This window comes from Nothobranchius furzeri, chromosome 6 (assembly GCF_043380555.1).
Source record: "Nothobranchius furzeri strain GRZ-AD chromosome 6, NfurGRZ-RIMD1, whole genome shotgun sequence".
Classification (NCBI taxonomy): Eukaryota; Metazoa; Chordata; class Actinopteri; order Cyprinodontiformes; family Nothobranchiidae; genus Nothobranchius; species Nothobranchius furzeri.
In genome coordinates, this window is record NC_091746.1 from 55,147,738 (window position 1) to 55,171,401 (window position 23,664).

Here is a 23,664-nt window from a genome sequence, read left to right on the forward strand (position 1 = left end):
ATACTTTTAAAGTTTAAGTATACATGATATGAGAAATGCAGTGTTAGTTTCCTAAAATGAATTGGTTTTTCATTTTTTAATGAGGGGGGACCTTGCATGTATCGGTATTGTTTTTATTTTTTTTAAGGTCAGAAATTTAGACTAAATTGGATATCAGTAAAAAGGCAATATCAAACATCCCTACCTTAGTGTCATAGCATCACTCTAAATGCTGATCAGTCATATAAGATCAGCAATACAAAATTCAATTCAATTCAAAGATACTTTATTAATCCCAGAGGGAAGATAGAGTTTCAGTACACACAATTCTGAGATCAGACATACATAGGCATAGACACATGACAAGAATTGGTGACTAGTCATTCGCAACCCGAGTTGCGCTACCTTAATAGAGATCAGAGGGTTTCTATGAGGACTGAGTCAGGTGGAGGAAAAAAAGGCACTTCAGAGTCACCCGCCACAGGGAGGGCAGCTTTGCTATGCAAAAAACACCTCAGACAGAAATGCAACAGACTTCAGATATTACACAACATAAGTGTCCACTAGGTGGGGAGGTAGGGTTGGGGTCTCTCCTCACATCAGTGCATGCAGCCGCAATGAGCAGCGCTCGTCACTCCGTTTGGACAGGGGAGGGAGGTCGTTGGGTTAGAAAGAACAGTGACTCCTCGAAACGGTTCGACGGCCTTCACCGGTCACAGTCCCACCCAGGCTGGGATAGGGAGACAGAGTTGCCATAGCGACAGCAGCATTTCACATTTCTTCTGACGGGGAGTATTCACTTCAGCCTCACAGGCTCATGGGCACCAGATTCAGATAAGAACTTGTTTTGGGGCCAGACAGAAATAATTTCCTCTCTGTCTTAAAGTTCTGTTGGTCTCCAACCCCTCTAGATCCAATATTGGCGTAAATTAATCTATTCCCAACCGTGCTGTCCCGTCCACTTGCTCCTTGATCGAATCCACCTTCTGTGCCAGAGTCTGAATCTCAGCCAAAGTTCCAAGCTTACGACTCATCTCGACAATTATATGAGTTTGTGCTTTCACAACGTGGTGTAATCCATCCCTGAGCTCCGGAATTGAGCCAATATTCCTCGAAAAATCATTAATTTTCCGGTAAGCCAGGTAACCACTCAGGCCAAACAGCAGGAATCCCGACACCAACACCACGAATATCCAGACATCTTCAGAATCCTCTACAGACAGTTGAGAGAGGCAGATCAGGTTCCACTATTTCCAGGAGTCCATGATATGCCCAGCTGGCTCTGTCCCAGAGGGGCAACCGGGAGCCCCTTCTCCCGTTGTCATCATTGAAAAAATCTTATCAATCGCGTTGAGAGACCAACTGGTCAGGTCCATTTTTAATTATTTTCAGGTTCCAGAAAAAATGCAGAAGTGCCGTTCACCCAAAGACAGACAAAGAGCCTTGGGATAAGATAGGGAGGAGAGGAGGAAAGAAGCGTCTTTTCTCTTCAAGAGCCAGAAGAAGAAGTGATTGCACATCATCGTATTTTCAAGAAAAGGTGGTCAGCAATGTACACAATTTCAGTAAATACAAGACCTTTAGTTCTTTATTTTACCCCTAAATATATTTCATACTCTTTTCTGTACAGTGAGAGTAATTATAACAGCTTGGTCATTGTTTAGTTATTAGGGCTTATTGGATCTTGTAATAAAATCTTTGCTGGGTTTTGTGAACCACTTTTAAACTCTTATATGAGCCGTCTCCATTATCTAAATGCATCTGAGGGTATTAAGCCACTTACTAGAAAGTCTTTTTAAGGAAACGTTTCTGATGTGAATGCAATACTTTTTGTATTAAGTATAAGATTTTACAATGTGATAGCATTCCTGCAGTGATGCACACTTTGTACATAAGAAGCAAATGTTACAACTTTACTATCATATACTTTCTTATTGACATCATTCATGCAACAGATTTAACTGGGTTTTACACATTTTACTTAAAGGTGCGGTTGACTGAAACAACTTTTTTTATTATTTCTGATTATAATCTGTCACTCTGAGTTTTTCATGCAGGCTGAACATCAAAATAATCTTCTACACCTATCTCCTGCATTAGCTTCTGATAGAAAATAGACAGTGAAATGCTAGAATTTGAAAATCTTTACATATTTATGCAACACTGTGAATTTGAATTCATGGCCTCGACCATCTTGGCTCGCGCCCGGCCACAGGAAGGCTTTTTTTTTCTTATTGCAGTGAGGAGAGAGAGCGAAGAGTGTCTTGGTGATAGTGACTTTGCAACATGGCCGTTAGCCAATCAGAACCCATGTGTGTACATACCATTAACAATAAAGAGTAATCTGGCTGATTTTAGCCTATATCTGCACCAGCAAACGTCTGCATCCCAGAACAGGAGCATCATAGCTTCTTGTTTTGATGACTCATAAGGCATTGATTTGCACTTATTAACACTGCATATGTATTGAATAAACCACACCTTTAATTTTAAAAACTTTTAGATTTTAATTGTATTTCCGGACACACAGTGGGAACTATTGCTCCATACAAGCAGCCACCCAGAGCAGAAAAGCTTATCCAAAAGGTGACATGGAGTGGGACTAACTAGGCTTCACCACTTTTACCACAGAACAGTAGAACAGATTGTTACATTAGTCAAGCTTTACCAAAACAGCAAACTTCATCCAAATAAAAACCTTGCCAGGCCCCAGCAGAAGGAATCCATCTCCCAAACCCTGAAAGTGGATTGGACAAGCTCAAAGTCCGCCTTCTCCAGACCTCCTGGACTATATAAAGCTCCAGCAGAGCCTCTCAGGGGTTCAGAGGAATGTGATTACTAAACAAGCCCCCGGGTCCCGGCCACTGCTGCTCCTGACGCGTGTACATGCAGCTGCTTTCATGCCTGCACCCATGATTTCCACCATGGTTGATTTCTCAGAGAAATACCTGGAGAGGTAAGAAGGAGGACCTGTGTGAATTATGAGTTGTTTCTTTCAGAGTGGTCGGAGGCAACCTGACCTCTCTCTGGATTTCATTTGCCAGTCGCACTGAAGCTAAGGTGCTTAAACTATTCCAGAGGAAACCGCTGTCCCTTTTTCATACACAGCCTGGATTTCTGGAATAGCATTGCTCATGTGCTCTTCTGTGGCTAGAAAAGGGGATTTTGCTCAGAAATAGAGCTCTTTTTTTAGTCTTGACTGGCAGACTGTGGATGTGATGGTGCTATACTTATGGACTAAATTTAGGACAAATCCCTTATTCATTGTTCTTCTAGGAATATCACTAAGTGACTGTTTCTTGGTTATGAAGCTCCTGTGTTTTTCACTAGGATGTAGTATTACTGAAGTGTTTATTCTGGAAATATCAAGTCTCTGATCTGCCTCGTTAGGTCAGAGAGGGAAACAACCACAGTCTTTATTATAAATTTTAGGCTGAGTGCTAAATAGTTTGTTGAGTTTCAGACACTGTGACACTAAACTTGACCAATTTTACTCCCACAGGGACAAATACACAAACAGGCCCACCGGCCGGCTCAGTGTAATGTGTGTCCCGTATTCACTTCACGAGCACTCAGCCCTCGTCAAAGAGGGACTGGCAAGACGCTCATCTCGGGTCGTGTTGCAGCCCACCACATTTTGTGTAGATCGAGGGTTAAGCGAGAATATGTCGTGGGTGAGCCTATTGCGTGTACGGTACATTACGATCTGCATCTAGTCTGTCTGCAGCTCTCCCCATGTGCCACCAGAGCCTTTCCCTGAGAGCGCGGCCTACTTTTCAGAGCACCAGGAATAGCCAGAGGCTTGCTATTAGTGCGACGAATGTAAGCCAAACAAAGAGGGAATAAAGAGGATGGGAAGCTGCAGATAATTGCAGAGCATAAGACCTCTTGGTCCTCTGTTCGAGCTTATAAAGTGTGCTCTAAAAGTATGAACACGGGTAGCCCGGAAGGTGTGCAGAAGTTATTGACGTGCTGCAAAATGCTTGTTGAGCAGTGGGGCAGAAACGCCCGGTGTGTTACCTTAGATCAAAAATCATTTTAATTTGTTATTAATGTTGGACGCAGCATGTGCTGGCCTCTTTGTGGATCAAGTGTAGTTGGTTACAGAGTGTATTAAATTTAATGGAGGACACATAGCTAATGGTATTGGGACAGCTGGGTGGGGAAGTGATAAGGGAGATGAAGTGAGGTGGAGGTACTCAGACCCTAACCCTTAAGAGTAAATGTGCAAAGAGCTCTTGATAAGTTCAAGTGCTGAACAGTATCATATTAAACATGGCATCTGTTCTTTGTTTGGTAATTTTAAAAATAAGCATGAACATGACTGCCTAAAACTCACTCTTGAAGCTTTAACTTTTAAAATAAACCTCTCAAATTGAGTCTGTCATAGTTTCATGACTGAGATCAAATCCATGTGACTCACTGGATTAAAGATACTTAACAAAGTTGGGAAGGTTTCAGCATCATCAAGCCTAACTGCATGCATAGCCTCAATGCTAATGAGAGCACATGCCTTCATTTTACTAAAGGGAAAGAAAACCTTATACCAACATCACTGCTTCCTGTGTGTGTGGTTTGCATTCATCAAAGGGTAGAGCCTTTCAAATTAAAAGTAGATCATTTATCTTACTCGAGCTCTTCATATCTGCAGTGTCTTATAACTCCCACATGGTGGCAGGAGAGAAACCTAGAGTTTTCTTCAGGTTTCTGCTGTTACACATTGATGTCACATCCTTCTCACATGAGCTCAGCTTGCTGACAACCAGACATAAATAATAAAGCAGCTTCTGTTAGGTCAGGGGCATACTTTACATCCTTTTCAAAATATGACTTCCTTGTTTTCACTCACATGCTCTAACAAGACAAGAGACTCCCTTTTAGTAAAATCTGCTGTCATCTTAGTTGCCTCCAGTAAAACCTAAAAATAGAATTATCTAATAAATTCTGCCCCGGTGTCATGAGTTCATTTAACAGCATGAACGTTTTCATAATTGTATGTACGTCTCTGAGGCTCATGAGTGGGAGCTATTTTCAGGAAACTGTATTACAGAGTCTTATTGTTTTCATGAACAGGGGGGTATGCACGGTATTTGGATTTCAGGTTGTTTTAAGCAGAGCTGGTGTTATTTCAGTCAATGGACGAGTCATCCGAGACTTAAATAACTCTTAAAGTAGAATTTTCATCTTCTTTTCATTAAGTGTCTACAACCTGGGGATTCTGTCAAGGAAGACCAGCTCAACCCCCTTCACACACCTGGATGTGTCTGCACAGAAACCCCCCAGTTGTTAGAATATGAATGGACCTCCTCACCTGCTTCCTGCAGCTTCTCATTCACTCATGTTTCGATTTGTGTATTGGCAGGTTTTCACTGTCCCGTTGTGTCAGAAGCCAACAGTTCTCGGTTAGGCGTGAAACCAAGTTGCTTTAAAATAACCTCTTCTCGTGTTTCCTTCAGTCATGCACACGCTGGAAGAGATTTCCAACACCTGCAGAAAGCATGCCAGCCCCAGTCCACTCCTGGAAATGGTTTTACAACAGCGTTTATCGCTCATGTACAGTATTTGTGCTTATGTGAGTCTATTCTCCTGTGTGCATAGTTTGAGTGACAAGTGTCTAAACCTGGAAGAGCTGTTTCTTAATTTAGGGTGTGCATGGCTCTCCTGGGGGTCTGTGGGTTGGGACAGCTTGCAGTGATTAGGCTCAGCCAGCGCTCACCGCCGGGCTGCATTATTAGCGGGCCAGTCAATCCACAGTGGAAATCAAAAGCAGGAACCCAGGAAATGGGTGTTGAGAGAGGTCACATCCCAATAAGGAAGCACGTGCGCCGGGTTGGGAAAAGCCAGGACACTTACCTTGGGATTATGGGAATGTGATGAATCCTTTTGGACCCTGTGGGTGCTGGTTTATAGTTCAGTTTCAGTGCGTTGCAGGACGTCTTTGTGTGGGGTGAAGGGAGACAGGTACATCACGTGCGGCGGGTGGTCAGTAGGGTGTATTTGGATTCTGATTCTGGAGAGATAGCTGCTGAGGAGCAGGGATGCCACTATGCCCTGTTGCCCCTGCCCCAAGCCGGGTTCCTTTCAGAGTCTCCTGTGGGTGCACAGAGAATGGTGTGATGAAACAGAGGAGTGAGAACTGACTCTCTGTTCCGCTGCCTCATTCACTTAATCCCTGTCGAGCGACCTGCCGGGGACGTTCTCCAGGAAAGACTGTATGAGATATTAGATTGACAAGAGAGGACGGACGAGGAGATTTGCCTCTTGGATAACTTTCCCATCAACGTAACTCAGCTGAAGACGACAATGTACACGACATTTATGATTACCTTTAGTGGTATTGATTGATTGGATTTGATACTAGTTGGATTTACGGCACTGATGGAAATTCTTTGATGACTCTTGTGCTTTGGATTGGTTTCATAGTGGATTGTGGGCATGGATACCAGACACGTTTTCTTCTCTACCTTCTTAATTGTCTCTTTTGTTTCCAGTCCTTTGATTTAGCCTAAACATTCCCTCCTTTCTCCATTCACATTCATTCGTAACGATCTCTCCACCCTCGTCTTTTGTCTCCCTTTCACTCAGGGCCAAAGACATGAAGAATCGGTTGGCTTTCCTGCGGAGGAGGAATGAGTCTCCAGGAAGTAACTCACCTGGCAAGTTGGACAAATCTATGAAGTCAGTCAAGTAAGTGGCTGCTTCCTGACAGCATGTGGGCATGAGTGCGAGACTGTTTAGTAGATTTCAGCGTGGCTGGTGGCAGGCAGAGCGATGGGAGCGTCCGTGTGGTGTGGCATTCAGAAAATGGACGAGAAATATGTGAGAAGAAATATGTGTCAGAGAATGATGTTTCTTACTTTTATCATTTAAATATATCAACCAACCTGTCTTTATTGATTCTGTTTATTGATGTACTTAAATAACGGCATTTGGAGTCAATAAATGTGTGCTAGGGTTAGGGTTAGAACTATCTGTAAACATTTTGACAGTTTTTTCTGCATTCAGAGTTAATTTAAGGTATTTTTGTGAATTATCAAGAAAAATATCCTAGTGATCACACATTTTAGTACAATAAACTTTTCTGAGACTTGGCCCTAGAATTAAACATCTGACATTCCAGAGAAGGTTAAAGGTAAGAAACAGAGGCAGCAGGGGGCAGACAGGCGCTGCTGGTAGAAACAGCTCTCTAAAGCCGAGAACACATCCTGATTGGATGGTTGAAGCACCTCCCCCCCATGCTGCCTCACATTTAAAAGACAAACCCCCACCACAGTGAGGCAGACAGACTCATGACTAACGGTGCTGATACTGTTGACTAGGCGAAGCTGAATGTGTCAGACTAGAGCGGAGCGAAGCAGCAGAGAGGAACCATCAGCACACACGTTTCCACTCATCTATCCAGCGTTGACCCAAGTCCCGCGGATGGGTCACACAATGAGAAACCTGACTGAAATGGGCTTGTTAAAGAACCGCTCTGCTTTCATCTGCAGGCCCACCCCAGAGGAAGCACTGAAATGGGGGGACTCACTTGACAAGCTGCTGACGCACAAATGTAAGTTTCTTTTTATTCCTTCTTTTGAAGTTTTTTTCTTTACTTACCAGCAGATTTGGACTTGATGCATTTACACAGACGTAAGGGAAAGATGATGTAAACATGCATGTAAAGATTAATGCTCTACAAACACAGTTGATAAGAACAGGCATTCCTCTAATCCTAACAAAGAATTTAGAAACTCTATTTTTGTCCCCTGCGATTCCATTCTGCTCCTAATTCTTAGTAAAAACAGAATTCTGATCCAGAGCCAGCCCTACATCTGGTATCCATTCAGCTCTTCATTCCCCCTCTTCTCATTTCCTCTCCTCTACATTCTTGTTTCCCTCTTGCTCACCAGAATGAGGTAAGAGCCTGGATTGGCCCTGCTTATCAGCGTGGCCGATTCATGGGAACGGAAAAGGTGCAGGCAGGGTCCGTGGGTGGACTCAGTTCCTGCTATTCTTTCCTTTAGGTGCCCTCTTCCTCAAACCATTAATGGGGCAGACACTCAAAAAGCCCAAACCGCTAAGGTTGTTTCCCTGAACACAAAACAGACCTCTCTTTGTTAAGCCGCGGCGGGACAGAGCAGACGTTGGGTTGAATATTAGGGACTTAGGGTGTGATGTCACTCAGTGTGTGTTTTGGACTTTGATTAAAGCTGCAGCTTTTTTTCATGCCTCGCTTTATTACGACCACATGACTCAAAAGGCAGTCAGTCACAGAGCTATTTTAGGCCCTGAAACTCCAAGGAGAGCTTCAACCGTGAGGGTTGCCATAGCACTTCAGTCAACTCTTCCCTTTGTTTACCCTCCTCCTCCTCTCTGCTTTACCTCAGATGGTCTGGCAGCCTTCAGAGCCTTCTTGCGCACAGAGTTCAGCGAGGAGAATCTGGAATTCTGGCTAGCATGCGAGGAGTACAGGAAGATCAAGTCACAGTCAAAGATGGCCTCCAAAGCAAAGAAAATCTTTGCAGAATACATCGCTATACAGTCGTGTAAAGAGGTAAGAACAGTCGATGGGGATGGCGTTGCCTTATACACTCCTGCTTCCTGTTTATGGGTCTCTTACGTCTTTTTTTGTTTCTTCTTGCAGGTGAACCTAGACTCCTACACTAGAGACCACACTAAGGACAACCTGCAGAATGTGACGCGCTCCTGCTTTGACCTAGCGCAGCGGCGGATATACGGGCTGATGGAGAAGGACTCATACCCCCGCTTCTTGCGCTCAGAACTCTACTTGGACTTAATCAACCAAAAAAAGGCTAGCGCCACGTCCACCTCACCTTCGTCATAAGAGACGAGGAGAAAAGAACGATGCAAGAAACTTCAGAGGCAGACTTGAAAACCCAGAGTGGGTGGGATGCAAGCATTGTGGTTTGCCTTTTACTTTTGTTTTTGTTTTTGTATGTGTGCGTATTTCGTTGTTCATTAGAATTATTATGTGAGAGGACACAGCAAAGCTATGGCAATGCAAAGGAATGTAGTTTGCACACATGCCAGGTGGCTGAATGAATGAATGAATGGATAGATGTTACTAAACTGCAGTAGGAGGTGAATGCTTGTCTGATCACTGTTTTTTGTTGTTCTATGTTTGACTCAACTGTGGGGTTTGGGCTGTGGGTTGCACCCAAAACCCTGCAGACGTGAAGACAGTCCGGTACTGTTTTGTCACTTTTTTCCCCTCGTGTGAGACTTCTGACTCCCTCCTTCGCTCCACCACGTTCTCCTCTGTGAAATGACTCTGGTACGACACAAAGGCCGCATTTTCATCCCTGTCTTTTCATCAGGCAGGAGGCAAAAAAATTAAAAAACAAACAAAAACAAGGTGTGTAAATGGTAACAGTGACTCTGTCAATCCTTCCATCCACTCAAAGTTTCTGAAAACAACTTTCACCCTTTTCAAGACTGGATAGTTTGAGGGGTGGTGGCAGCGGAGACGTCTGATGGACCGGAGTTGTGCCGTCATGCAATTATATGTACCTCTCCCATCCAAAGACATTAAAAGGTCAAGTTTGGAGCCAGAGACAAAAAGACGACTTGCTTCCTGCCTCCGAAGACTGTTTACTTAAAGGAATGGACAACCAGGAAGAAAACAGCATCTCCTTTAACATTGTAGCTCATTCTGGACTAATCAGGAAGCGTTCTCAGGACATTTGTTGAACAGGCTGCAGCTTGGTTTATCTTCTCCACAGTTTCTGGTTTTCTACACTTTTTTTTAATGCATTTTAGGGTTCCAACATGCACTCCCTTATTTTACTGGGCTACGCACAAAGGTTGTCCAATTTGTAGTTAAATGGCAAATGTTTCATGTACAAATATTTATTTAGAGTAACTCACAGAATGCTTCTAAAGATGCCCTCACAGTCTCTAAAGCACTCACCTCCTGAAGCTTTTACTTCTAAACCACCAAACAGGTCCAATGCTGTCCTGATCTTTTAAGTGCAATATTTTTTATTTTATTATCATGTTTGGTTTGTTTGTTACTTTGGAAAACATTTTTTAACGTGGAGAATAGAACAGCTTGAGCTTTGCATTATCTTTATTTGTTAAGATAAAAACAAAAATACTTCTAGAGCTATAAGGTCGACTTACTACGTAAACGTTCAAGAAGCATAAGTAGTTTAATGGTTTTAAGCGAGTGACACTAACTGTGTGTTAACACCCTGGCAGCAGGCAGCTGGGAGAACAATGGTTGTAAATGTAATTCTTTAAGAAAACTATGTGATAACACAATAAAAATAAACAAAAACAAGAAATCAACAGGTCTCTGCTGTTCTGAATGTGGGGCCTTCGTGTATTTATGTAAATATGAGAGAGACTCAAAATATAAGTTGACATGTTTAAAAAAATAAGAGCAAGTTCAATCTACTTGTTTTCCCTGGTCATACACTGCTTGTTAGGAGTTTCCTGAATGCATTTTATCATTTTCACTGTTTACAATTTCAAAATGCATCTCCTATGATAGCAAGAGAAAACAGTAGAGTACATTTGGTGTCATTGCTAATGATAAATAAACCAACCAGTTGATAAAGGAGTCTGCCTGGTGTCCACTCTTTTGCTTTTATTGTGCAGTTTTTTCCATGTTCATGATTATGAGCAAATGAATACAGCCAGAAGTCACATGCAAAAAAACATGTCCGACTTTCATTAAGAAACATCAGAACAGTCATGAGTAAACTGAAATTACTTTATTTGGGGCGACGGTGGCACAGGAGTTAAGTGCTCGCCCCATAATCAGAAGGTTGCAGGTTTGAGCCCCGCTCAGTCTGTCGCTGTCGTTGTGTCCTTGGGCAAGACACTTAACCCACGTTGCCTGCTGGTGGTGGTCGGAGGGACCGGTGGCGCCAGTGCTCGGCAGCCTCGCCTCTGTCAGTGCTCCCCAGGGCAGCTGTGGCTACATCGTAGCTCATCCCCACCAGCGTGTGAATGTGTGTGTGAATGGGTGAATGACTGATTGTGTTGTAAAGAGCCTTGAGGGGTTCCATGACTCTAGAAGGCGCTATATCAAATACACGCCATTTACCATTTATTTCAAAATCTTTTTGTCTCCAACCCTGTTTCGAACCGAATGTGGTGTAGCTGTGGTCTGCTTTCCTTACGGGCCGTTATTCACACCGACAATATTTCCAGTTGTCTGCTCCCACAAAGGATAAATGACCCGCACTTGTATAGCGTCTTTCTGAATCTGGGGACTCCAGAGTGATTTACACTGCATTGCATCGTTCATGCATTCACACACACGCTGGTGGTGATGAGCTACAATGTAGCCACAGCTGCTCCAAGGCTCACTGACAGAGGCGGTGCTTTCCAAGCACAGGCACCACCGGTCCCTCCAACCACCACCAGCAGGCAAGTGGGTTTAGTGTCTTGCCCAAGGACACAACAGCAGCATTCTCTGGTGGGAGCTGGGATTGATCCAACAACCTTCTGATTACTGGACAGCCCTCTCTACCTCCTGAGCTTCTGCTGCCTACACAAGCACCAAATGATTTGGAATTTGACACAGTATGCTTAGACAAACCTGTAAAAACAATGTGAACCATCATGCTCTGTAAACTGATATCCTCATTAATAATAAAACAAAAGCGAAAAAAACATAATGTGATAGGGGGTTTTATTTAGAAAAATACCAGATGTACCTCGCTGTTCCACGTCTCACTTCCTGTCTGGCTCGTGATTTCTTTCACTTCATGACAATCCGCATCTGGAAAAAATAGACCGAAACTTTCCGGAGCTCCAGATCTACCACTCATGAAGTTTCATGAAGATGTTGGTATTTAGAAGGATCCATCTGTCCATCCATTTGGCTACAACTTGACAAAGGTCATTTCAGGTTAGGCTATGTGGAGATGTTATTATGGCAAGTGTTGAGCATTATCTTAGTTAAGCTAGGCGATAGACAGGATCTTTCATGGAGGTAAAGTCAAAGAGTCGGAGTACCCGGCCTGGAGGGTTACCGGGGTCCCACCCTGGAGCCAGGCCTGGGGTTGGGGCCCGTGAGCGAGCGCTTGGTGGCCAGGCTTTCGCCCATGGGGCCCGGCCGGGCCCAGCCCGAACCGGATACATGGGCTCGTCCAACTGTGGACCCACCACCCGCAGGAGGAACATGAAGGGTCCGGTGCAATGTGGATCGGGTGGCAGACCGAGGCGGGAGCCTTGGCGGTCCGATCCCCAGACAAGTAAACTGGTTTTTGGGACATGGAACATCACCTCGCTGGCGGGGAAGGAGCAGGAGCTTGTGGCAGAGGTTGAGCGGTACCGGCTAGATATAGTCGGACTCACCTCGACACATAGCATTGGCTCTGGAACCCAAGTCCTTGAGAGGGGTTGGACACTCTCCTTTGTTGGAGTTGCTCTGGGTGAGAGGTGGAGGGCTGGGGTTGGCTTTTTGTTAGCCCCAAGATTCTCTGCCTGTGTGTTGGGGTTTACCCCGGGGGACGAGAGGGTAGCTTCCCTGCGCCTTTGGGTCGGGGAACGGGTCCTGACTGTTGTTTGTGCTTATGGGCCAAATATCAGTTCAGAGTACCCACCCTTTTTGGAGTCCCTGGGACGAGTGCTAGATAGTACTCCATCAGGGGACTCCATTGTCCTGCTGCGGGACTTCAATGCTCACGTGGGCAATGACAGCTTGACCTGGAGGGGTGTGATTGGGAGGAACGGCCCGCCTGATCTGAACTCGAGTGGTGTTTCATTATTGGACTTCTGTGCAGGCCGCAGTTTGGCCATAACAAACACCATGTTCAAACATATGGATGCCCATCGGTACACTTGGTACCAGGGCCGCCTAGGTCGCAGCTCGAAGATAGACTTTGTAGTCTGCGGGGTGCAGCAGTGGCAGTTGCCGAGGCAAAATCTCGGGCGTGGGAGGAGTTTGGTGAGGCCATGGAGAAAGACTATCGATCAGCTCCAAAGAGGTTCTGGCAAACTGTCCGGTGCCTCAGGAGAGGAAGGCAGCAACTCGCTCACACTGTTTACAGTGGGGATGGTAAGCTGCTGACGTCAACGGAGGCTATAGTCGGACGGTGGAAGGAACACTTTGAGGAGCTCCTCAATCCCACCTATGCGCATTCCGAGGAGGAACCAGAGCTGGGAGACCTGGGGATGGGCTGTCCAATCTCGGGGGCAGAAGTTGCTGAGGTAGTCAAACAACTACACAGCGGCGGAGCCCCGGGGGTGGATGAGGTTCGTCCTGGGTATCTCAAGGCTATGGATCTTGTAGGGCTGTCATGGTTGACACATCTCTGCAACATTGCGTGGTCATCGGGAGCAGTTCCTGTGGAGTGGCGGGCCGGGGTGGTGGTCCCCATCTTTAAGAAGGGTGACCTGAGGGTGTGTTCCAACTATAGGGGGACCACACTCCTCAGCCTCCTTGGAAAGGTCTACTCCAAGGTACTGGAGAGGAGGGTCCGATCGATAGTTGAATCTCAGATAGAGGAGGAGCAATGTGGTTTTCGTCCTGGCCGTGGAACTGTGGACCAGCTCTATACCCTTGCAAGGGTGATGGAGGGGGCTTGGGAGTTTGCCCAACCAATCCACATGTGTTTTGTGGATTTGGAGAAGGCTTATGACCGTGTTCCCAGGGGCACCCTGTGGGGGACGCTCCAGGAGTATGGGGTGGGTGGCTTTCTGTTAAGGGCCATTCAGTCCCTTTACCAGAGGAGCGTGAGTTTGGTCCGCATAGCCGGTAGTAAGTCGGACCTGTCCCGGTGAGGGTTGGACTCCGCCAGGGCTGCCCTTTGTCACCGGTTCTGTTCATTACCTTTATGGACAGAATTTCTAGGCGCAGCCGTGGTGTGGAGTGTGTCGAGTTTGGTGGCAGGAGAATCTCGTCTCTGCTTTTTGCGGGATTATGTGGTCCTCCTAGCTTCATCCAGCTCTGAACTTCAGCTCTTGCTGGGTAGGTTCGCGGCCGAGTGTGAAGCGGCTGGGATGAGGATCAGACCTCCAAATCTGAGACCATGGTTCTCGACCGGAAAGGGTGGCTTGCCAACTCCGGGTCGGGGGAGAGGTCCTACCTCAAGTGGGGGAGTTTAATTATCTCGGGGTCTTGTTCACGAGTGAGGGTAGGAGGGATCGGGAGATCGACAGGCGGATTGGTTCAGAGTCTGCAGTGATGCAGACGCTGAGGCGATCTGTCGTGGTGAAGAGGGAGCTGAGCCAGAAAGCCAGGCTCTCGATTTACCGGTCGATCTATGTCCCAATTCTCACCTATGGTCATGAGCTTTGGGTAATGACCGAAAGAACGAGATTGCGGATACAAGCGGCCGAAATGAGTTTCCTCCGTACGGTGGCCGGGCTCAGCCTTAGAGATAGGGTGAGGAGCTCGGACATTCAGGAGGGACTCGGAGTAGAACCGCTGCTCCTCCAGATCGAAAGGAGCCAGTTGAGGTGGTTTGGGCATCTGGTTAGGATGCCTCCTGGATGCCTCCCTGGGGAGGTGTTTCAGGCATGTCCGGCCTGCAGGAGGCCCCCGGGCCAACCCAGGACACGTTGGAGAGGTTACATCTCCAATCTGGTCTGGGAACGCCTTGGGGTCCTGCCGGAGGAGCTGGTGGAGAAGGCCGCGGAGAGGACGGTCTGGAGCTCCCTAGTTGGGATGCTGCCCCCACGACCCGGACCCGGATAAGCGGAGGAAGACAACGACGATAGACAAGGCATTTCTATCTTAGCCAGAGTGCCTGTACATAGACAGAAGTACGGTAATAATGAGATGAGTTTCAGTCTATTTTGATTAATTTTATTACATTTAACATCAAAAGGTGTTAACAATGTTTTATATAACTACAAAGTTCTTTAATGAAACAAACCTACTCAGTCAATATCTTTGCGTGTTTGTGCTTATACTTGGATTTTACTCTTGTGTTTTTATCCTCTTTATGATGAAGGATAAATGACCTGCACTTGTGCTTCTCATCACAATCATTTACACACTGACGGTGATGGGCTACATTGTAGCCACAGCTGCCCTGAGGCACGCTGACGGAGGTGAGGCACAATTAGTGCCACCGGTTCCTCTGACGACCACCAGCAGGCGACGAGGGTGAGGTGTCTCGCCCAAGGACTGCAACAGACGGAGCCTGGGTTCAAACCACTAAGCGAGCCTATCAGATACAGGACAAACATCTCACCTGTTGGTAAAGGAGGACACAGGATGGGGAATTTTTCTGTTCCAGTAAAAAAATTCCTATAAAAATAACATTTTCACAAATATTTTTCTTGAACGTACACGAACTAAAAATGACTGGAATCTGATCTGGTCATTGTTACATCCCTTTGGGTTGTTTAGTAGCCAACCAGGGCAGTCTACCTCACACCTGGCTGGTTAGGGTAATGTAGAACACCTGGGGACCAGGAGTGTCTGTCCTTCTACAGTCTAACCTCTCTGCTTTTCTCACAGGTATTATGCCAAATGTGTTCCTCTTTGTTTTAACTGTTGTTTTACAGGTTAATGTGAGGTACTTTTGGTTATAGCCTAACCAGCCAGGTCCTTAGAGTCACACGAATGGTAAAACGTCTTCTTATCGACTCAAAAGAAGAGCTTGTGACAGATACACGGTGGTTGGAGTAGGATGAGAGGAAACAGTTGGAGGTCTCTCTCTCTCTCTCTCTCTCTCTGTGTGTGTGTGTGTGTGTGTGTGTGTGTGTGTGTGTGTATGTGTGTGGTAGTGTGGTAACAGCATCTAATCTTCTTTACCAGCTGCCATCTGTTTTGATAGATTTTTTTTTCACAAGGACTTCCTCTCTGTCTCACTTAATTTTGACAGTTTTTGTTGTCTAGATGGTCCGTGCTTTTTGCTTTTATTTTTTTGTCTTCATCTCACATTTACATGCCTTACAATTGTCCTACTCCTGAGCCGGCCGACTTGGCTAAACCTTTTTGTTCAAACTTCCGCTCGGTCATTTGTGGAGGCCATATGTCATGGTCATTGTTTTTAAATCCGGTGTTTACACAAACCAGCTCACGTTTCCTTCTGAGATCTCTCATGTCCGCCAGTTTCAGATGTGGCTGTAAATGTTTCCACCTCTTTCACACTCCCAATATTCTAGGACAGTGAGACATTGTCCATCAATAGATTATTTAGAAGATACTGCTGTCTTACGCAGTAAGATGATGTGGTTTTTAATGAAAAAACAAAACTAAAAACAGCTAGGAAGTCAGAACAGGGAAGTGCACAAAGGCAAGTATTATAATCAGCCCGAATAATCCAACAACCTAAAAAACATTGCACAGTGTGATGCCTGCTGGGACCAACATTTTTGTCCCTTTTTGGAGTCCAAATGTAATCTTTAGAGTTAGACTGAATTAATTAGGTAATTTTTTAGGTTTACAACAGCTCACATTAAACGGGAAACATTTGAATCTGGCAAAGTAAGGCAGCTTTATTTATAGAGCACATTTCAAACACAGAGGCAATTCAGCATGCTTTACAATTATCAGGACATGATATGAAAACACATAAAACACAAATTAAAATATACACAAATGGAATTACAGAGTAGAGCTAAAGGAGAAGACACACTTGCAGCGCAGATTGCAGTGGAGATGACGCAGCATAAGAAACAATTCATTTAAAGGCTGATGAGCACATTAGGGTTTTTAGTTTAGTTTTAAACAACACTAGGGTTGGGGCAGATCTGAGGTCATGCGGAAGTTGATTCCATATGTGAGCATCATAGTAACTAAATGCATCTCCACCATGTTTTGTTCTGACCCGAGGTTCTACCAGCTCATTGTTTCCAAAGGATCTCAGAGCCCTAATGGGTATATATACAGGAATGAGATCTGACTTGTATTTTGGTACCATACCATTGACTGATTTATAAACTAGTAGGAGCACTTTGAAATCTATTATGTAGTTTACTGGTAACCGGTGTAGAGATCTAAGAACAGGAGTGATGTGCTCTGTTCTCTTAGTTTTTGCTAAGACTCTAGCAGCAGCATTCTGAACAAGCTGCAGTTGCTTCACAGCTTTTTTGGTGCATCTGGTGCAAAAGTTTATTTATGCTAGCGATCCAACGTAACTGAGAAACCATCTAAAGGCTCAGGAAGCCTTTGCAGGTGTTCTGGGTTCATTAGCTGATTAGGATGTGACACTTTGAATCTAGAATATTGAACCTTTTCACCACATTCAACTTGTCTGGGATTTTTAATGTGAGTGAATGTGAATATCTGGATTTGCATGTGTGAGTCTGTCTCACAGATTAGTTTCACCTTTTAAGTAGAATTATCTAAATAAATTAACTTTTTCACAATTTTTTACTTTTTTCACCTGAAGATGACAAGAAACTATGAGATGGTTTATGCTAAATTACCTCTTTGTTTCATTTACTGTTTTAAATGTATTATTTTAACTTCTACTTGATAACTGGCTTTAATGTACGTGTTTTGCGGTTAAGCCCATGAGTTTATGTTAATTTTACGTAGTAGTTTGTGACTAAAAAATATGAGTTTTATTCTTCTTTTTCTTCTTCTTGGCAGGTAAATATCATTTAGACACAAGGTCTCGTTTACAAGAACGATATTGAACATACAAACTACAGAAACGTGTATTTATTTAGTTATTTGTTCAAAGTGTAAAAAGTGCACCAAGCATGTGAGGTTTGCTAAAAGAAGAGCCCTAATCATGTACACCACCCTTTTCCTTCACAGGGAGCAGAGATAATGCAGCCACAGATTAGCAGTCACATCCTGAGTATGTGTGCTTCCTCTTAGTAAGTTGTGTGTGTGTGTGTGTGTGTGTGTGTGTGTGTGTGTGTGTGTGTGTGTGTGTGTGTGCGCGTGCATGTGTGTGTGTGTGTCATCCATGTGGTGTTATCTTTAGTACTTGTAAAACCCAGTCAAAGTCATAAAAGACACAAGGAATTACCATGACTGTGCAAAAGGAACCTCATCATAAAACAGATTAAACTAGAAAACACAGATGACAAGTAAGTGACTGAGTTAGACAAAAAGTCACCTGAAATCTGCATTTGTCACACATCATGTATGTTCAAATGTGAAGGAGATTTTTTCTCTTTATAGAAATAGTTTTAATTAAAGTTGTTTGGCATGTAAATAAGCCAAAAATGGAACTGAAAGATACATTCTTTAAAACAATGACAAATCGAAAATGGTGACGGGTATCTTCTTGTTAGTTAAAGTCCCATTAGTCGTCACAAATTGGTGAAATTATTTCTCCACATTTAACGCGTCCCCTGGGGGAGCGGTGAGCTGCAGACACGGCTGCACTCAGGAACCATTTGGTGGTTTAACCCCCTGAATGCTGAGTGTCAAGCAGGGATGCGTTGAGTCCCATTTTTAGGGTCTTTGGTACGAACCGACCACGAATTTGAATCCACGATCTCCCAGTCTGAGGGTGAACACTACCAATGGGCCACTGAGCTGGTTAGCAGTGAAAGAAAAGTTGATGACTCCTGAAGATCAAGACAATACTGTACTGGATTGCATAGAGCATCACTCCTGGACCACAGTTTGTTGGTGCTGCTGTCAAAAGCCATAAGTCTTTGGTAATCCTTTTGTCTCACTTCAGCCTATCCTTTCAACTCTTGGCATGTTTACAATAGAAACGTCATTTCACCCTGAGCCGCCCTTACCGACTCAGTGGAATCGCTAATCCCGGCTGTTGTGGGGGGACTTTTAGTCATTTATTTGTTATCTGTTAAACTGCATGGACTTAATTAAACTTACCGGTTTCCTGGCTTACCGGAAAATTAATGAGCTTTGGAGAAATATTGGCTCAATCCCGGAGCTCAGGGATGGAATGCATCGCGCTGTGAACGCACAAACTCATATAATTGTCGAGATGAGTCGTAAGCTTGGAACTTTGGCTGAGATTCAGGCTCTGGCACAAAAGGTGAATACCATCAAGGAGCGAGTGGACGGATCAGCACGGATTGGGATTGATTAATTACACCATTATTGGATCTAGAGGGGTTGTAGACCAACAGAACACTAAGGGAGAGAGGAAATTATCTCTGTCTGTCCCCAAAACAATTCTTATCTGAATCTGTGCCCTTGGAGCCTGTGAGGCTGAAGTGAAAACTCCCCCCTCAGAAGAAATGTGGAATGCTGTCGTCGCTATGGAAACTCTTTCTCCCTATCCCAGCCTGGGTGGGACTGTGACCGGTGAAGGCCGTAGAACCGTATCTAGGAGTCAATGTGCCCTCTAACCCATTATCTCTCTCCCCTGTCCAAACAGAGGTGATGAGCGCTGCCCCATGCCGCTGCACGCACTGAAGTGAGGAGAGTCCCAACCCTACCTCCCCACTTAGTGGACACTTATGTTGTGTAATGTCTGAAGTCAGTTGTATTTCTGTCTGAGGTGTTTTTTGCATAGCAAAGCTACCGTCTCTGTTGAGGGTAAAGCCTGGTTTATGCTTCTCCGTCAGCTCCGCAAGGAACAGACACGCACAGATTGACGGAAGCGATTTGCTCTCATACTTCTCCGTCTCCTGGAGAGTGTTGCAAAGCAATTGCCCGGCAGGACCACAGAGGGCGTAGCGCTGTTCTGTGGTATCCTGTCATGTATCGGTCCAAGATAGTGTGTTTATATTGTGTTTTTTGTGTGTATAAGAGACTTTTAACACGGACATATTTGTCTCCCACCGCTCCATGCGCTCCCCACCTCTAAACCCAAGTTTCCTGTCATTTCCGTCCACAAATAAAACGCTTGCTGCGCATCTTTTCACTCCTCCAGTCACGGGAGAATTAAACGTTCATATTTTTAGTTTTTTCGCGAGGTATTCTTCAAGCTTCTCCGTGTCTGCCGCTAGTTATCCTCGGCTCTCTTTGCAATGGCGGCGCTGTAAACAACAGCGGCATCCTGACCAATCACAAGCTTGCGTAATCCGTCTCGTTCGACGGATGTTTAAAAAAGTGGGCTCGACTCCGTACGTACTTGCGTGCCCTACACAAGGACGGATAATGGCGTTGCGTGTCTCCGCACTGATGCAGACGGAGAAGCATAAATCAGGCTTAGCTCTGAAGTGCCTTTTTTTCCCTCCCCCTGACTCTATCCTCATATAAACCCTCTTGATCTATTACGGTAGCGCAACTCGGGTTGTGAATGACCACAGTCACCAATTCTTGTCATGTGTCTATGTTTGTATGTCTGATCTCAGAATTGTGTGTACCGAAACTTAAATTTCCCTCTGGGATTAATAAAGTGTTTTGAATTGAATTTGAACTGAATTGACTTATCCCATTTTTGGCCTTTAACCAAACTTGGTGTTTATCTCACAATGAACACAGTGATGTGATACAATCTGTCAAGGAGACAGAAATGCATCATTTAAGATTTATTTCCTTTTTGAAGTCATTTTTAAGTGAACATGGTTATTGCTGCTGTCAGACAGATGTTTTTGAGTTGGTGGTGAAAAGTGATTGTTCTTGTTTCATGTTGAAGCTCCACTTGGAAGATCAAACCGTGCAAAATCTGAATTCTAGATGTTTCAACAGGTCTTAAACTTTTGATTGGGACTGTATGTCGATCCTTTTAACTCTCTCATGAGGACTAAATGAAAACAAGATTATTTTTAAAGAATTGTGTTCTTCAGACCCCATTAGAGCCCCCTGATGTGTTCCTGGGGTTTCCATTTTGTTTCTTTCATTGGAGATTAAAGAGGCAGGTTGTTTTCCGTTACTGATTACCCAATGTTTTCTTAGACATCCTCATCTTAATTCTGCCCATAAAGGGGATTTTGGGTTTCTTGCATTACAACCTTTGCAGACCTGATCTTTAGGAAATTAGAAGTAAATTTGGGGATTTATCAGTGGCCACCGTGCGGCTTGTGTTCTTCAATGACTAAAATTCCAATTTCCAAGAGTTTTTGCTTTAAAAAAAAATGTTGTTTTGCTGTTTTGACGTGAACACGATTAAATGTTCCAGTAACTGTTTGACGGAAAGAAGTGATTCATACGTTTTTAAGTGAAACCCTGAAGCCAACACTTAAAATGATGAACAGCATTTAACTGTGAGCTTACACAATGCACTTCACTAATAGGATTAGGATAAACCAAAACCCTCCTGATTTTATCAGATTATTGGCCAATAGACTCCCACAGGCACAGCTACCTAAACCTGTCACAATGCCAGTTTTTATAGTCTGCTCTGCTTCAGTTCTTGTTCTTTTTCTTGTCTGATGTTTTTTGCACCAGGTTTTGGTCTGCTGATTGCCTCTCACTCACCTGCTGTTGTTAGTTAGCTGTATTTTAAGCAGCTCCGTTTCCTTTAGGGACCTTGTTGTCAAAGGTAATTCTTGTTTCAAGGTTTTTCTGTTTTATTCAAGTCTTTTATCTTTCTTCTGTGGTCTTTTGTCTAAATAGGATTTTTGAGTTTTTCACTCTGCTTCACTACAAAACCTTTAACCTAAATATAATAACTAATTTGCAGCTTCATCTACGTAACGGCAATGGTGGGATATTTATACTCTTCAGTCCATAAAATGCTGTTCATGATTTATAATTTTATCTTTTCAGGAAAAATATTTTGTCATTCAGACAATTATTGTCAAAGTTACAACAACTACAGAAATCTGGCTCATCCTGGTTTGTTGGCTACTGAAAGACAACAAGGCTGGGCCGAGAACATACCACGCCACTCTATTTGTGCTTTTAACCAACCAAAGTGCTGCACACGGTAAAACACAGGCAGAAGTAATCACATGTGTTGTAAAAACAATGAAAAATAAATAAGGTCAAACAAACAAGGTGGAACCAAAAAATACAATCCACACATTTAAAATCAAACAACCAAGGTGGAAAGAAGGATGACAAAGTATGAGTGAATGCTTTACGGCAGGGGTATTCAATTCCAGGCTTCGAAGGCTCGTTTCCAGCACGTTTTAGTTTAACTCCATTTCAACACATCTGATTTTAATCAGCTGGTGTTTAACAGGCTTCTGCAGAGCTTGATGAGCTGCTGCACAGGTGATTCAACCACTGAATCAAGTATGATGGAGCAGAGAAACCACTAAATCATGCTGGATACTGGCCCTCCAGGACCGGAATCGAATACCCCTGCTTTATGCTTTAGGAGTTGAAGAAGTAGTGTAGGTAAGAGCGCATTCACTTCTCATTTACACATTGTTTCAGAATTATATAATTATATATTTCAGCAATAGTTTCGGATTCTGAAGTTTCATTGTTAATTGCACTGACTTATTATAACCAGCACAGTCCCGGCTGACGTTATAAGAGCTGATGTCGAACTGGAGAGCAACATTGGAGCTGAGTTTGGTATTACTGCATCCAGAGTTTCCAGTTAGGCCCCTTATGGGTTTTCCTGTTCCACTCCTCATTGTTACCCCCAACTCCTCAACTCACTCAGCCTGTCACAGCTGTAATTCATCAGGTTAATTAACCCAGCTGCCTCCAATCAGTAATCAAGCTCTAACCAGTCTTCGGTTTCACGGTCACTCACCCCTGCCACGTGGACCCCCCCCAAGGGATAAACCATCAACCCTGCTCAATGGTCAGCTTTCCTGGCGGGGTCACCCATGAAGACAGTGGGAGAGTTAAACATACCTGAGTTGTTCTAAATATTTATTTTCTTGGCCTGGGTGATATTGGAAGAGTTTAGGAGGCTTCATTCTTTGGAACACCAAGCTGGTTCATTTATCTGGAGATTCCTGTTCCGATCCCATTCACCACACTTGTTTCCTCCCAGATGATTTACAGTTCTTTTATTTACATCCACGAGCTTCCCAAGTCTCTGGTTAACCTGCATTTCTTGTGTGTGTGTCATCCATAATAAAGGAAGGGAAACAATGGCCGTGAACGAGTACATGATGTCACCTCTTCAACACTCCTACCTAACTCACTGCATCCTTAATTGTCTCTGAATCATAGGTTGGTTCATGTTTCCTCTCATTTACTATTTTCTATAGTCCCTGCAAGGTCTGGGAGAACGTTTGCCTTTTCAAGGAAGATAATGCTCTCAGAATCCATCTCAAGTGGGAGTACACACACACACGCACACGCACACACACACACACAGTGAAGTCAGTCCTAAATTGATTTGGCTACAAAGATTCCAGTAACCTCGAAATGTCAGGATTATAATTTAAACAAAAATAAACTTGAGGAAAACACTATTTCTTTTGTAAAGCATAGTTTCTCCCTTTGTAGAGAAAAATGTAGCTCTGGAGACTTAGAGTCTAAAAAAAGAAAGTGGAAAAATAAAATGGTCATTATCTGAAGAATGATAATCCTCGACTGTGAAAAGATGACCCTGACATACTTCATTTCATGTGACCGCGGACTTCATTGAGCTTCAAGCCATCTTTCATGCCTGACTCTAAATGATGAAGCGCTCATACTTAAAAAGAGTACAACTTTATTTTGGTGATGTGATTTAAAGCACTGGTGAAAACAACATCTGCAACGCTTAATCTCCCCTCATCAACCTGCGGCAACGTTCATGAATACACACATTCTTCAAATTTCCCAATGCATGTTTCCAACAGCATCGCAGACCTTTTTATCTAATTTTGTCTTCAAACAGAAACACCCCTAGAACCTTTAGAGAACCAACCGTTTTGATCATTCTGCTTTTCTTACTAAGCTTTGTTTGTTGTTGACTTTTCTGTTAGAACAAGTGCTTCAATATCTGCTGCTGCCACGTGGTTTTGGGAAATCTTAACCTCACAGTA

At 44.0% G+C, this 23,664-nt stretch overlaps 1 protein-coding gene across 8 annotated transcripts in view; it reads left to right on the top strand.

Annotated features, from left to right (window-relative positions):
- Positions 1-10,546, top strand: part of rgs3a (regulator of G protein signaling 3a) — a 164,709-nt gene extending 154,163 nt beyond the window's left edge. For 6 of the 8 annotated variants that reach the window (XM_015942701.3, XM_054744384.2, XM_054744383.2 and 3 more), the window contains 4 exons: positions 6,565-6,666; positions 7,470-7,531; positions 8,349-8,515; positions 8,606-10,546. In XM_015942701.3, coding sequence (XP_015798187.3) covers positions 6,565-6,666; positions 7,470-7,531; positions 8,349-8,515; positions 8,606-8,806 — 532 coding nt within the window. In that variant the 3' untranslated portion in view covers positions 8,807-10,546. The other 2 variants (XM_054744388.2, XM_054744389.2) reach the window with 2 other exon arrangements.
- The last annotated feature ends 13,118 nt before the right edge of the window (positions 10,547-23,664 follow it).